A 13,841-nucleotide genomic window follows, 5' to 3' on the forward strand; every position below is an offset into this window, starting at 1 on the left:
TGAATGGATAAAGAAGATGTGATATATATACATATATACAATGAAATAAGAAAGAAGGAAATCCTGCCAGTTTCTATGACAAGGATGGACCTTGAGGGCATTATGCTAAGTGAGATAAGTCAGACAAAGAAAGACAAATATCGTACAATCTTACTTATATGTGGAATCTTAAAAAGCCAAATTTGTAGAAACAAAGTAGAATGGTGCTTACTGAGGGCTGGGAATTTGGAAGATTTTGATCAAAAGGTACAAACTTGCAGTTAGAAGATGCAGAAGTTCTGGAGATCTAATGTATAGCATAGTGATATAGCCAACAATACTGTATTATATACTTCAGAGTTGCTAAAAGACTGGAACTTAAATGTTCTCACTACAAAAGAGAAGTAGCAATTATGTGATATGATAGAGGTGTTACCTAACATTATGGTGGTAATTATACTGCAATATATAAATATATCAAATCAACACGTTGTACACCTTAATCTTACACAAGGTTATATGTCAATTATATCACAATAAAAAGTATTTATCTGCTTCTCCCTTCTTCCTCCATTATCGAATGTCTACCATGTGTATTGCAAATATAAATTATTTCCTTAATATTTATTCTGCTCAAGAGCTTATGTATTTAGGGGTTGTTTGGTGATTGAGTGGGGAGCCAGGTGTGTGGGATTGGAGTGTATGGTACAAGAAGGTGGGTTTGATGTAACTCGCGGGTGGGATGGCTGATTGGGGGGTGAAGACCCAAATATGTAAGACAACTGAAACATTAGCCTAGACCTCAGATAATCCACAGGTTAACTGTTTTTGCTATACAGAGCAAGACGAGTAGGTGTGTCAGAGCTGATAGCAATGGGAGACTGTATGAAGTAAGATTATGAAGAATGTGTCTCAATTTAGGGGAAAATATGATCTGTCTTGTTAAAAAAATCTAACTGTAAATACTGATGTCACTGTGCCCCAAGCCACACCCAAGAGGGCAAACAATGTTGACTTTCTGGTTGGAAAACACAGGCTGCTTGCCCAGAGGGACACTTCTCCTGGGGCCTCACTGCTCTTGCTGGGGACTTTGTGAGGGACAGGAGACCAGTTCAACTTGGTCAACTTTTCTGAGCTTCTCCTAATATGAAAATAATATAGCACAAATTTTAAGAGCTAGTGTCAAGTGAATCTACTGACTCTCTATAAAACGATATTGCTACGCAAAGCTTCTTTGGAAAGCATGTAATTTCGAAGTGAAAACTATTCTTAAAATATCAGAGAATCATATATCATGATAGTTTGCCTATTTCTGTCAGAGTATGATTTTTATTCAAATATTATATTGACTTTTAAAATCACAAAAGCCAATGAATGCTTATTTGAAAAATCTCTCTCTTGGAATCAGTTGATCCTCCCAGTACTACTTCCTGGGTAGCCACTACAAAAGGTTTATTTCGTGTCCTTTCCGACCATGGTGGGTGTCTGTGTAGCTGTATGGGAGTATCCACTGATGATTATTACACAATGTTTTTACTTATTTAGGCTACTGGTTTCAGCAGATACAAGCCTGTCTAGCTTCATTCTGGTAATGCTTTTGATAGAGCCTAGAAAATGCTCAAGGTAGGAAGTAAAAGGAAAATGTGTCCTTATTCGCATACACATGCGTTTGTACATTCCATATGAGGCAGGTTTAATCAAATACTCTGAAGTGGAGGTTTGAGTATATTTCTGGCACCAAGTTCTACTTTTACCTAAAATATTCGGATGATTGGGTAAGGGTGTCTGTTTTCCCACGGTTGTGAGGATAATTCCTCACTTTTCTATTTTACTTTTCTATAGTAGCTCTAATCCTAACCTAGTAGTCCCAAGTGCAATGGTTTATATAAAAGTGGTTCAGTCATTAGATGGAGAGATATCTGGGTGCTTGAGCAGATAGGTTGAGAGGATATCAGATTCTATAATAGTTAGATAAGTCAAAGGTCAATAAATCAAAGGAAGCATAACTATAAGTTACTCTCTAACTCAGTTCCCAATTTGCTGTGATTTGCAGATGAGTCTCTGTTAATTCTCACTCATGTCGCTAGGGTATCCTTAGGGCTACTTAGAACCCAGTCCATCATCATGACTCTCTCACATGGCATCAGATACTTTTTGTGGACTTTATTTTGCTAATATGAAGAAGAAACAAGGCTGGAAGAGAAAAGCTTAATAGTATATTTTGTGGAAAATTTGAGCTACTAAAATGAGCTGATAAAAAAAGCCAAGACTTAGAATGTGCATTTTTTTTGGGAAAAGTTATAGCTAATAACTGCAATTAGTAAAAACAAAAAAAATTTTTCAGGTAAGGGGAAGTTTAGGAAAACTGATTATGTTGTGAGTATCCAAGAATAATGAACAAAGGAAAGGAAGCAAAAAGAAAAATTTATGTCGTGTCATACAAACACGTATGTAAATCTGACCTGTGTACATGGGGGAAATAGTTCAAAATAGAGCAAAGTAATTTCCTGATTCTCACAGATGAGTGCATTATTTCAAAAATTAGTAGGTCCTGTGAGAAAGTAGATTTTCTGTGTTTTCTACATTGTATTTTCTGTGTTTCTCACATTGTATTTGATTCAATGTGAGAAGGAAACCAGTAGAAGAAAATTAATATAATAATACTAAGATCATGTGGGAGAGAAAAGGGAATAAAAAATGTGAGTGTGTGTGTGTGTGTGTGTGTGAGAGAGAGAGAGAGAGAGAGAGAGAGAGAGAGAGAGAGAGAGAGCGAGAGCACATAGGAGTAATAGGATGGTAGAATGATAGACAGAATTTTATTATATCATAAAATAATGGCTATTTTTTTGAAAAGAACAAATCTATGGCATAGAGAAACTGTGAAAGGTGATGTTAGAATTCTTAAGGTTGTCCTCCTAAATATCTGTTGGGCTTACTTAGAATCCACTACAATGGTTTATAAATCCTTAAATTGTTTATTTTCCCACAAATGTAAAGATGATATATCTTGATATTTTGTTTGATATAAAAGTAACACTGTCCATAAATCTGATATTTTCTGCTTTACCATTCCCAGGGTAAGTCACATCTTCCTGGGGGACTCTCATCCCCCACTGCAGCCAAGGCTGCCACCTTCCTACTCAGAAAGCTGCAGGTGGACATGGCCTAGTTCTTAGGATGAGACACACCGAGCCTAAGAAGAGCAGATACAATCACCCTCCATGGTGTTTTCATTTACTTCTCTCTGTTTTGGGGTGTTCTTCCACAGAGGGCTTCTGGCTACAGCCCCTCTGATTTAATTTAGATCCTAAATGAAACAATACAGCTCACCCCCTCCCAGGTCCCTTATCTCTGAAAGTTTCATCAGATTTAGCAAATACTAGAAGCACTACAAATAATTTTGTAGTATAAGTATGTTCTATGCAATATTTAGAATATACTTACACTATCAAATTATTCACTATTATCTGAAATTCAAGTTTAACTGGTAATCTGGATTTTATTTGATTTTTTTTTTTTTTTTTTGTTATGTTGGTTTGATCTCTAGAAATCTCCAAAGTTTCTGGAAAAGTTTTAGGAAAGTCAGACATGCAGGTGTTTGGGGTGAAGACCTTGGGACAAAAAGTGTTATAGGAAGGGTAAGTAAATCGTTTCTCAAGTAACAAAAATACAAAATCCTCTGAGAGGTGAACAAAAAGGAAAAAAAAAACGTTCTAGAGTCTCTTGCCACTTTATCCGTAACACCTAAACCAATCACCCTTTTCCTTCCGTTGGAACTTCTGGGCAAGGATCTGCATTTTGTGTATTTAAGGGGCAGTTTCAGTACAGAAGAGCAGCTGTCAGGCAGTGAGATTGTCACAGTGAGGAATGGATCAGACACTGGGAAAGGGTTGTGTGTAGGGTGGGGATGATGAAAACTGGAAAACATCTGAAGACACAGTGATATGCTATTGGCACAGGGCAGACCTTCAAACTACACTTACTGCATGAATGTAAACACACACATAAATATGCCATGGATTTTTATTTTTAAATATTTTTCCAATTCATATGTCAACCTTATTTGAGATTTATTAATCTCATCTGTGACTACTCTTACAGAATTTCCCAATGAGCAAGAACACGCATCCACTGTCTCTGCTTGAAGACAGCCAGCCAGGGCAGAGTTGCTGAGCTCCCTGTGGAGCCAGGCAGTGTCTAGAAGTGTCTCTTTCCCTAATCCTGAGGTCTCTGTTTGCATTGGTCAATAATAAACTCCTTCTGTTTAGCCTCTAATGTTTTTTACAAGTTCAACCTTGTATCTCTGATTAGTAGAATTTTAACTCAGGTTTGAAGACCTATTAATTTTCAAGCCTGCAAAAGTTCTAGGCTGAATGATAGTTACTGACATTTGCTACACTTAGAATGAAAAATTGAATAAAACGATATTCCGGCACAAGTTTTTCCTTCTAATTTATTCATTATTATTTATCTTGACTCTAGGTAGAACTAGTCCGTATTGGAGTTGTGTTGAATTCAATCATAAAGTTAAGCCTTGTTAAGGGGGAAGGGATTTTCTTCTTGGACCCAAATGTTATAAATATAAAAAAAAAACAACACACATCATTGTACATAACTCATGGTTACATTCCTCTTCAAGTTCCAGTGTCATGGAACCAGTTAAGCTCTTCTGTGCCTCCTTGCCTAAAATCTACTGTTAAAAATATAGTTTAACAGCATCAACCTAAATTCAGTTTAGAGGGAAAAGGAGATGCTCTATACATGACAGAAAAATTTAAAATAATGTAAATTTGCTTTCTATTATAATGAAAAAACATGTTCAATCAATATTACTGGATCATTGATTTCTTCCTTATTTTCTCACAGTGATATTTCAGGTCTTTTGGGATAGTCATTTTGTGCATATCTTGGGTTTAAATAAGCATCTCACCTCTGTGATGCTTTACAATCAGTGTGTGTAATTCATTTAGGGGGTCTCCCTCCTAAAAGTCAAAGCCTGATTGTGGAGAGTAGGAGTTGGTTGGGATGACTTTGCTAGCTTCTCGAATGCTGTGTGGGGATCTTGGGAAGACCTGTTTCCTGTGCTGTCCCTCCTGGTCCTGTAGTGGCAATTTCCTCTATCGAAACCAGAGATGGTGATGGAGAGATCAGGGGGTGTTGAATGTGGTCAGAGACTGAGGAAAGAGGCAAGCAGGGAAGCAAAGCCCTGCTCTCCAGGGCATGGGTGGTATTTTGTTACTGGTGACTACGTGTGATTACTGCAAGGGCACAGCGCGCAGTCTTATAGGAAGGCTATGCTGTAGCCCAGGCTCAGAGGCCAGGTTTCTGGTGGTGCCGTGTCACCGGGGACCGGGGGACATTGCTCTGCTCACTCACCCGTGCTGCTCTGAATGGTCCTCACGGTGGTGGTGGTGCGCGGCGGGGAGGAGGACCTCAGGGACACGCACTCGTCGTCCTGGGAGCAGCCCTTCTCTATGGCCCGCACGTAGCTGTGGCTCCGCATGCGGAAGCAGCCGGGCATGGGCAGGTCCAGGGCTTCCACCGCCTGCGACTCCAGCTCGCTGAACACGGATTCACACACGGATTCGAACTGCCCGTTCACTTCCATCTCGCTCACCTGAGGGCAGAGACAGGGCATTGTCACACCGCGCACTCCTCCGCCCCGTGGAGAAGCGACCTCTCCCTTCAAGCATCTCCAAATTTCAACCCTCTCAGAAGAAAGCAGTATCCGATGACATTAAGCTCCAGTGCATTTTATTTCCTCTACTTTACAGACGGTAATTGGACGGCATCTAGTTAATACTCCCAAATAGTCGATTAAATTCCAAATAAAAAGCTTTATTTTCAGTATGCAAGAAAGCGTGGGGCTGGGAAGTCTTATTCCAGTGCACACCTAGGTGCTAATTTTTCTTACTTATAAACGCAAACCTCGGGAACAATTAATCGGGCCGTGGTCAGAGTTCGTGTATTTCAGTGGAACCGTTTTTAGCATAAACATTTTAGAAAACAGTGTTTTTATTGTGCCTTTGGAAGTAACTAGTTTGTCAAATAATTTCAGTGTAGACTGAAGCTTAATTTAGTGCATAGTATAAAAACGGGCCCAATATTTTCTGACAAGATACTCATATTCTGCACAAAAATAGACCAAACCCAGATATGTCAAAATCCTGAAAAGCACTATCGAGATTTTCAGACTATCTACCTACTATCTACAGATTTCACTCTTTTTTTTTTTTTTTTAGAAATACCGATATGGTCCACAAATTGTTTATAAATGCACTTAAAAATCTTCCAAATGAGGACTTTTCTGAGGAATCAGTTTTTATTTATTTATATCCCTCTGTATATAACTTCCATTGGGTTTGAGTACCACCTAAATAAATAAATACATACATAAATAAGTAAGCCAAACCAGGTACTCCAATTTCTCACTTTGTAGAGATGTGGGAGCATTTTTCAAATTTCTGTTACATTTCAGAACTTCATATGTCTAATTTCCCTAATATCAAATTCATGACTAATTGAGAATTTAACAGATTAATCTACAATTAAGTTGAGAATACATATTGAAAACTATCACAATTTTTGACCATCTCCTCATTTTGTATTATCTGAAGATGCACTCGAATAATGAGCTAAGTAAGTTCTTTAAACTTCAGGTAAAAGTGACTAATTTCCTTAAAGCATATTAAGTGGAAAAGAGGTGGGTTTCTTAATAATAACTCTTTATAGTTTAAAATAGTATTTTCACATACTTTAATCTGATATAATCTCTGCACATTTTCAAGGCTAATAATTACATATATTCATGTAAAAAGTTTGCATATATATTATCTATAGCCTTGTTTTTAAAGAAATCTTGGAGATGTATTTAGAGGTAAAGAGACATGGTATTTGCAGTTGAGAGAGAGAGAGAGAAGGAAGGAGGGAGACGGAGAGCACGAGAGGGCGAATGAGCCAAAATCTTAATAATCAATGAATATGAATCTAGGTCAAAGATGTACAGGAGGTTTTTTATTTTATATACAACTCTTCTGTAAGTTTGAATTGATTTTAAAGTAAAAATCAAAACAAACTATGTATGTACGTTTGTATGTGTATATACGTATACATGCACGTATATGTATTATTAGATTTTTCCTTTTTCATCAACATGCCAAACATCACAAATAGTAAAACATTTATCCCTGTCAAGGTAACAGCTATTAAACTTGGATAATTATCTTTTCAGAGGGCATATGTGTCCTCTCACCTATTTTTCATAAAAATTGAATCATAAAGTAAAACCACGCAGCACTAATATGTAACTCAACACATTGTAATAAGGCAGACACCTTTGTAGGCACTACCCAGATCAAGAAACAGAACTTTTTCAGGCACTCCAGCAGCTCCTCCATATGCCCCATCCTAACCACAACCCCCATCCTCCCTCCAAAAAGAACTTGTACTCTGAGTTTTATTACATTCACTTCTATGTATGTATGTATGTATGTATGTATGTATTTATTTTTTCACCCAAATGTACATCCCTGGACTCTAGTTTAGTTCTACCCATTTAAAATTTTTGATATATCTTTTAATTCACTTTTAATATACAGGTTTTCCTCCTCTATTTTTTAAAATTATAATACATCTATTGAAGCACCTAGGTCGTTTTAGCTGTAGAGCTTCTGATAGTCTAGATTTGCTGATTTCACACTCATGGTGAGATGTAGCATGTTTCTTTTGTATTTTCTGAAAATTATAAGCTAGAGCTAGAGGGTTGATCAGGTTCAATCCCCTTGGCAAGACTAGAGGCACATCATGTTTGGGTCGTCTCTTTTCTTATTTGTGCTCGAATGCCCAGATCCATTAATTCATTGACCCGCGGTGGGGGGGTGGGGTGGGGGGGCATTGCAAAATGGTGATATTCTAATTCCATCAACTTTTACAATTACTCGTTGGAATAGTGTTTTTTGTTTGTTTTATTTTTTATTATTTTAATTTCCATTTTTCAATTAGAGTTGACATTCGGTATTCTTTTATATTAGTTTCAGGTGTACAACCTAGTGGTTAGACATTTATATAATTTATGAAGTAATCCCCTGATTAGTCTAGTACCCACCTGGCACTATACATAGTTATTACAATATTATTGACTATATTCCCTGTGCTGTACTTCACATCTCTATGACTATTTTTGTAACTACTAATTTGTACTTCTTAATCCCTTCACCTTTTTCACTCAGCCCCACCAACCTCCCTCCCAACTGGCAATACCCAGTTTGTTCTCTGTATCTATGAATCTGTTTTTATTTCCTTTGTTCATTTATTTTGTTCTTCAGATTCCACATATAGTGAAACCATACGGTACTGGTCTTTCTCTGTCTGACTTATTTTACTTAGCATAATATGCTCTAGGTCCATCTTTGTCATTGCAAATGGTAAGATTTTATTTTTAAAAATATTTCATTGTATATATGTACCACTTCTTGATCTAATACTCTATTGATTGGCACTTAGGTTGCTTCCATATCTCGGCTATTGTAAATAGCACTGCAGTGAACATAGGGGTGCATATATCTTTTTGAATTTGTGTTTTGGTTTTATAAATATTTAGAAATGGAATGGCTGGGTCATAATGTAATTCTATTTTTAATTTTTTGAGGAACCTCCAAACCATTTTCCATAGCGGCTGTACCAGTTTGCAATCCCACCAATAATGCACCAGGGTTTCCTATTCTCCATATCCTCACCAACACTTGCTGTTTTTCGATTTATTAATAATAGTCATTCTGACAGGTGAGAGGTGAGATATCTCATTGTGGTTTTAATTTGCATTTGATGATTAGTGATCTGGAGCATCTTTTCATATGTCGATTGGCCATCTGTACATCTTTTTTAGAGAAATGCCTATTCAGGCCATCTGCCCATTTTTTAATTGGATTGTTTGTATTTTTGGTGTTGATTTGTATGCGTTCTTTGTAAACTTTGGATATTAACTCCTTATCAGATATATCATAGGCAAATATTTTCTCCCATTCAGTAGGTCATCTTTTCATCTTGTCAATAGTTTCCTTTGCTGTGCAAAAACTTTTTAGTTTGATGTAGTCCCATTTATTTTTTTATTTTGTTTACTTTGCCTGAGGAGATATATCAGTAAAAATATTACTAAGAGCAATGTCAGAGAGTTTACTGCTTATATTTTTTTTCTAGAGTTTTTGGTTTTTATGGTTTCAGGTCTTACATTTAAGTCTTCAATGAATTTTGAGTTTATTCTTATATATGGTGTAATGTGGTCCAGTTTCTCTTTTTTGCATGCATCTGTCCAGTTTTCCCAACACCATTTATTGAATAGGCTGTCTTTACCTCTGTCAGAGATTAAATGCTCATTGAATAGTTTTATAATGAAATGCTTCCTCTCCTATTATTTGGTTACTCAATGGTTTAGTTCATATAGAAACAACAGGACAAAGGATTTTTCTCCCTTTTATTTATTAATTTTCAGGATAATAACTTTGTTTCCTCTTATTTATCAAATGCGATCAGTTATTTTTTTAAATATCAAAATAAACTCATATATTTAAAAATATTTTTTGATTTTAAATCTAATTCATTTATTATTTTTAGTGAACTCAAATTTGTCTCAGCTTCAGCCAGTGGGAAACTCTTTAGTTGGCTCCAGAGTCTTTTTGACATGAAGACAGTAGTCTTGGATAGTTTCCTTAATATCTGGTACGACAAAGTATTTCAAACTCATACCATTCCTTCCCAATCCAAGAATCAGTATTTTTTCTCCAAATCCCTTTTTTCTACTAGTGGGAATTAGTATCCCAAGAACACAATATGCGTACTAGGAAGCTTTGCTGTCATTGCTACTTGGGTTGTCATTTTAGGCCTTTTCTGTGTACAGAATTAGGTTATGCATCCATCCAATTCAAATTCATACTGCGGAGTTTTTATGCAATCTCTTCTCCATCATACATATACTATCTTTATTCTGTACTAAAAATTCTGGTTCTCAAGCCCACAGAAGATGATAGAATTGGGATATCCTACAATTATTCATTTGCTTTATTCTACAATATATGCACAATGCCTCAGGATAACATATTAATACTACCACTGCCCATATCATTACCGAAAACAGTTAAAAATTCCTTTTTTTGGGGGGGAGGGGTGTGTATGCTTGTTTCATTCTTTCCTCATCTTAAAATAGCTGTACTATGTTTATATTATCAGAGCACATAGCCTATATGTTCTCTCCCACTTTAGCCCTCATTTAGTCAGTTTACCAATAACTATATTTTTAATGCTTGATGCTACTTTTTTCATATAAACGATTATTCTTTATCAAACTTATACACAAATATAAGTCAAATAGTTCTAGATGGCTTATAAAGAAAAAGAGCATGCTCCTGACCCTCACTGCCCAGAGGCAACCACATTCAATTTTTCCATCTGGGTCTTATGGTATTTGCATATATTTTTCCAAACACTTGTTTATGTAAATCTCTAGATATGTTCACAGGCCTTTGATAACCTCTTTGTTTCCCTCCTGCCCTTGGAGCATTACTCTTGGAGCATTACTCTTGGAGCCTTCTGTCTTCCTTTCACAATATATGGCTGCCAAGCCCATCGCTGTCCTGAGATTTCCCTTTCCCATCATTCTGGGGGTGCCCTTCATTATCTAGTCCCTGTTTCCTCTTCCATGTTTTATTTCCTCCTTGTGGTGGACCACATCTTGCATCAGTGGAAATGTCTATATCTCATCTCCATTGTTAAGTGTGCTTGCATCTGGGAATTAAGCCTGCATCTCTTCTCCTTTTAGATATTTTCAGGCTTCGTTCCTTATCTGTCAACCTCCATGTATGCTAGAGGTTGAGAAATTGAATGCCTTTCGCATTGCTGTGCCTTTCCATGTGAGTTGGTTTTTCCCAAGACCTTCTGAAAGCTTTTGGGATCTTCTTGTCCTAATAATTTAACATTTCACGGTGATGTTCTCTGTGTGGATCTTTCTCTGCTCATTATGCTGGGTGCTGGAGTGGTCCTCCAAAAATTTGCAAAATTATGTCTTTCAGTTCTGGGACCGTTTCTTGAATTATTTCATTAGTGATTTCCTACCTTCTGTTTTCTCTTTTCTTTATGGAGCTCCTATCCATCAGATGTTGGAATCCAAGAAGCTCAAAGAATTCCACAAGAAACATGAAGAAATATATATGGAAATACTAATTTAAGATCTAATACAAGATTTAATTTAAAGTTCTAAGAAACTAATTTAAGATATTAATTAAAATCTGAATTTCCAAAACAATATTGATAAAAAAACAAACCTGGAGAACTCACACTTCCCAACTTCAAAAGCTACAATAATTTAAAGTATGGCACTGACACAAGGACAGATATACAGGCCAATGGAATAGAACTGAGAGTCCAGAAACATCTGGTCACTTAGGTTGACTAAAGCTCATGGTCTAGTAGACTCCTCAGAAAAGGCTCATGGAAACAATTTTCTCTGCATTCTTCCATGTGTATAATGATTTGCCCATGAGTTTTAAACTTAAAAGTCAGATTTTCTGGGTATAAAATCTTTGGTTCACATTTTTTCTCTTGAGCATAATAACATATTACTCAATTTTCTTTTGGCATAAACTATTATTGTTAAAAAGTCTGATGTTAATTTATTTTTTGTTCTTTTTAAACTCACTTGCTCTTTTTGTCTAGAATTCTAAAGTTTTTTTTTTTTTTAATTCTTGAAAGTTCTGTAATTTTACTAGACTATGTCTTAGCGTTGATTATTTTGGGTTAATTTCTCAGATACAAGGTCCGCTCTTTCAACATGTAAATTAGAGTCATCTTTTTTATTTCAGGAAAGTATTCTTTAATTATTGTTATTATTATTTGTTCTGGTCTTTTGCTTTGATTTTCTTTATCAGAAATTTTACCTGTGTGTTAAATATTTATCAATTTTTCTTTAATCTTTCTTACCTTGTTTCTTTTTGATTTAAAAAAAGACTCTCCTCTTTAGATTCTATTTTTCTTAGTGTATGAAATATCTCATTCATTGAGTCCTGTATTCCTTCTAGTCCGATCTTCATTTCTGAAATGATTTTTCTTTTACTTCTAATACTTCCTTGAGTTCTGTGACATCATTTTTAAGTTTTTAAAAATCAGATACATTTTTCTTTCTTGTTTTATATATTTTTCTTAATGTTCCTGAGTTTATTTTAAAATAGTTTGTTACAGTTTTGATCTATTTTGTGGGTGTGTCTTTCTATAATGCTTTAATTTCTTAGCAATGTTATTCCAAATCTCAGTCTCTTTTCTTCATATAGTAACTTGGAATGTGATTTAAAGTGGGTATTTTCTGTTGCTCATTATTCTGTAAAATTAGTTTTTCTGACCTTGAGACGGTGATGCATTCAGGATTTGCACCCTAAATTCACAGGGCTTCCTTTTCTATTGCTTTAGCACAGTGTTGCATTCTGAGATTTCCTGGTTCTCTTGCTCCCACCCCCACCTTCTACCTGGACTTCTCTTTTCTTCTTTGCTATTGTCTCTATCTTGTTTGTGGTCGATTCCACTACCAACTGTTTCTTCTCAGTACTATGCCCTGTCCTGGAAGGAGCTATGGTTGGTTGATTTCCAGTGTCCATAGCACTCAGATTGCTTCTGACTTTTCTGACTCCACTGCAGGCTCTCTGAATTTACCTATTAGACAAGGCAAATTCCTTCCCAGTTTCAGCTGCTCTTCTCAAATAGCTCCTCCCGCCAAAATTTCCAGTAAGTATCTCCTGTATGTTTTGTTCTGCTATGCTCAGATCATCATGAAAATCATTGTCTACCTGTATATTCTCCTACACAGATGTAGGTATAATGCAAGCTTATGGCTACTGGTGGTTTGCTCCCATCTACTCATAATTTGAGATCATAAGGATATCTTGTCACCTCATTTTGTTATAAATGTTGTCCGTGAATAGAGACTCAGGGAGATTCGGACACTAAGTTACTACTACCATAATACTGTATAGTATGATTGTACCATATTTATTTAACCACTCCTTTGTTGATGAGGATTCAGGATGTCCTTGGAGACCATGCTTTGATAAACGTTCTTGTACATTTATCTTTACATACTGCTTTTATTTCTGTATTAGAGAGTTCCAAAAGTGGGATTCTTATGCCAAAAAATATTTACCTTTTTCTAGATTTTGCCAACTTATTTTCTAAAACAATTGTAGCAATTCATTCCAAACAGCAAGTAAGCTAGAGTTTTTTTCCTCAATATGGTCACCAGAACTGGATATTAGCAATTTTTGCCACTCTGATAGATCAAAAGTTATATTCTGCTGTTTTGATCTCCCTTTATGAGCCTCCTAGAGTATATGAGCCCGTTTTCCTATACTTATTGGCCTTTGTATATCTTTTCCTTTAGTTCATGAGCTTTGCCTAAAATTCTTTTGGGTTGTCTATCTTTTCATACAAATTTGTAGGAACATTTTAGGCAACCAGAACATTAACTTTTTTTTCTCGATGTGCTTAAATATTCTCGCCATCTATTGTATGTTAATTTTATGATGTCTTTGACACATAGCAATACTTAATTTTTAGTTAGAATAGATGTTAATCTTTTACTTTATGTTTTCTGGAATTCTTGTTTTATGAAAAGTTATAATTTTCACCACAATATTATACACATATTCTCCTAAATTTTGTTTTAATATTTTTTTGTTACTTTGTGTTATTGCTTAGATTTTAAATTCACTTGAATTTATATTAAGAAGGAGGAGTAGTTTAGTGTTCTTTCTACTATATCATGGACAATTTTCTTGAGTTCTTCGAGCCTCACTTTCCTCAATTGTAAAATGGTTAAAATATCTACC

The 13,841-nt window shown here is 35.7% G+C and overlaps 1 protein-coding gene across 20 annotated transcripts in view; it reads right to left on the reverse strand.

The window, feature by feature from the left end:
• The window catches only part of DLGAP1 (DLG associated protein 1), an 822,162-nt gene that overhangs the window by 162,082 nt on the left and 646,239 nt on the right, over positions 1–13,841 (reverse strand). For all 20 annotated transcript variants that reach the window (XM_023523037.1, XM_023523034.1, XM_023523033.1 and 17 more), the window contains one exon: positions 5,356–5,596. In XM_023523037.1, the coding sequence (XP_023378805.1) occupies positions 5,356–5,596 (241 nt within the window). The remainder of the gene's footprint in view (positions 1–5,355; positions 5,597–13,841) is intronic.

Source organism: Pteropus vampyrus, unplaced genomic scaffold (genome assembly GCF_000151845.1).
Source record: "Pteropus vampyrus isolate Shadow unplaced genomic scaffold, Pvam_2.0 Scaffold373, whole genome shotgun sequence".
NCBI classification, from domain to species: Eukaryota; Metazoa; Chordata; class Mammalia; order Chiroptera; family Pteropodidae; genus Pteropus; species Pteropus vampyrus.